Genomic DNA, 2,417 nt, shown 5'->3' on the forward strand with positions numbered 1-2,417 from the left:
GGAGAGAATGGAAACTGAGCAAGATGTTGAATTTTAGCCTATGTGTTGAGTTTAAGTGCTGCCATCAAGTTCTCCTCATTTTGGTTTTACTTTTGTATTTTAACCCTATAAATCCTTTACAACTAAAAAATATTTATTTGCTCTCTCTCTATCTTTCTGTGTGTGTGTGTGTGTGTGTGTGTGTGTGTAAAATGATGTGTCTTGGTGCTGCAAACGAATGTCTGTCCCGTTTTATGTGGGTGGCTGTGGAATTAAACCCATGCTAACAGGCTTTGTAAGCAAGCCCCTTTAACTGCTAAGCTATCTTCCCAACTCCAATTCCTCATACTTTCTAATGATGGTTTCAAGTCCTAAAATTCAGAATGTAGTAGTTCTTGAGATTAGTGGGAGCCATGATGAAGTTTCAGATTCATTACATCAAAACCCGATTTATTTTACTTTATTTTCTCAATTTTCAGTGAACATGTGGTTTACCATGTTGCACTATATATAACATATTTTTTATCAAAAATAGAATATATTCCAGTGATATGGGCTAGATGATAGCTTTTAATTTTATCATCAGCATTTAAGCCACTTTCTCAGAAAGGAAGCAGTCTATGTTCCATATATGCCCAGGCTGGCCTGGGTTGGGCATAGCAGTCTTACTGAAAGTTCTGCCCTTTGTTAACCTTATAGATGTCCTCAATGTAAAAGCACCAGACCCAATAGGAAAGCATCACATCTAAAGCAAGCTATATTTTTAAAGTTGCTGGGAATAAAATGCAAATAGTAAAAATGAACCTACTGATGGTGAGGAAGAAGATATATTTCTCAGTGTAGAATGTCACATGTTGAAAGGTCCAGCCCATGTTTCAAGGATAGACTGACTACCTGACATATATACCTCTGATGTTGTTGCTGTTTGTTGTGTTTGATTGCAACACCCCAAAATTATTTCTCGTGATCAGGAAAATTATGTCTTAAGAATTACTCTCTTTTCGAACCCTGGGCATTTAGAATACTGGATTTGTAGTGCATCACTAAAAGTATAAAGTAATCAAATGTAATGGTCATCTGTCCTGTTTCCATAGGTCTTCTGTGTCTCCTTTTCCAGCTGTTCCCCATGAACTGAAGTGAATTTGAAACCTTGAAATCATATGCTCCCAGATGGTATCCACACAACCATATCCCCCACAGAGGAACCATACCACATTGATGGAATTCATCTTAATTGGTTTTTCTGATGTTCCTGGTTTGCAAGGATTTCTTTTTGGGATGTTTTTGATAATTTATTTAATTATTCTCCTGGGAAATAGCCTCATTATCATCATAACCAAGGTTGACCCTTCCCTCCAGACTCCCATGTACATATTTCTTGGAAATTTTTCTTTTTTGGAAATCTGTTATGTGTCAGTTACAGTTCCCAGATTACTAACAGATCTTTATAGACAAAATAGAAATATTTCTTTTATGGCCTGTGCTATACAAATGTATTTCTTCCTGGTGTTGGGAGCAACAGAGTGCTTTATTCTGACTGCAATGGCATATGACAGGTATGTTGCCATTTGTAACCCATTACTTTACCCCCTTATCATGAACAATAAATTCTGTATCCAACTGGTAGTGGGCTGTTGGCTAATTGGGGTTCCAGTACACATAGGTTTTACATACTGGATCTTTTCTCTACCATTTTGTGGTCATAACCTGTTGAATCACTTCTTCTGTGACATACCTCCAGTCCTTAGTCTTGCCTGTGGAAACACATTTATGATAGAGATGTTGGTTTATGTGATTGCTCTTCTAGTTGTCACTATTCCTTTTATCCTGATTCTTGGATCTTACATGAAAATTATATTAACTATTCTGAAACTGCCCTCTGCCACTGGGAGAGCTAAGGCCTTCTCTACCTGTTCTTCCCACCTCATGGTTGTAGCTTTATTCTTTGGATCAGGCATCATTACATACTTGAGGCCAAAGTCTAGTCATTCAGTAGGAACAGACAAATTCCTTTCTCTTTTCTATACTGTTATGACACCAATGTTTAACCCCATGATATATTGTTTAAGAAACAAAGATGTTACACTTGCCTTGAAAAAATTCCTTCTGAGATGGATTATGTTCTGAGTCAAGAATGTTTCTATTGATAATTCTTAGACATGTATATAATGTATCTGATCATAATAACCTCTCATTTTCTTTTCTTGGGTAACTGCTCACTCCCCTTTCACTTCATTCCTTCTGTTCTGTTCTTCAACTAGTCCCTCTTCTACTTTGAGGTATTTTTTTTAACCCCTCTTGTGCACATGTGCTACCCTCTGTGTTTATTTAGGGTTGCCTGCATGGGTGCAGTTGGGAGATTGTGTACCATGGGTCTTTCACCTTTCATTTTCTTTTCTTGTTTTTCAGTTTCAATAAATTACTTTGTCTCTTCAGTA

At 37.0% G+C, this 2,417-nt stretch overlaps 1 protein-coding gene across 1 annotated transcript; it reads left to right on the forward strand.

Moving 5' to 3' along the window:
* Positions 1-1,158: 1,158 nt before the first annotated feature.
* Positions 1,159-2,106, forward strand: LOC101593733 (olfactory receptor 10AG1-like). Its single transcript, XM_004667639.3, has one exon. The coding sequence runs from the start codon at positions 1,198-1,200 to the stop codon at positions 2,104-2,106; it is 909 nt and encodes a 302-aa protein (XP_004667696.3). The 5' UTR covers positions 1,159-1,197.
* Positions 2,107-2,417: the final 311 nt, after the last annotated feature.

The sequence above is a fragment of the Jaculus jaculus genome, chromosome 1 (genome assembly GCF_020740685.1).
Source record: "Jaculus jaculus isolate mJacJac1 chromosome 1, mJacJac1.mat.Y.cur, whole genome shotgun sequence".
NCBI lineage: Eukaryota > Metazoa > Chordata > Mammalia > Rodentia > Dipodidae > Jaculus > Jaculus jaculus.

What these genes read in the sequence shown, in the direction of transcription:
- LOC101593733 (XM_004667639.3), top strand. Translation starts at nt 1,198, where the DNA reads ATGGAATTCATCTTAATTGGTTTTTCTGATGTTCCTGGTTTGCAAGGA.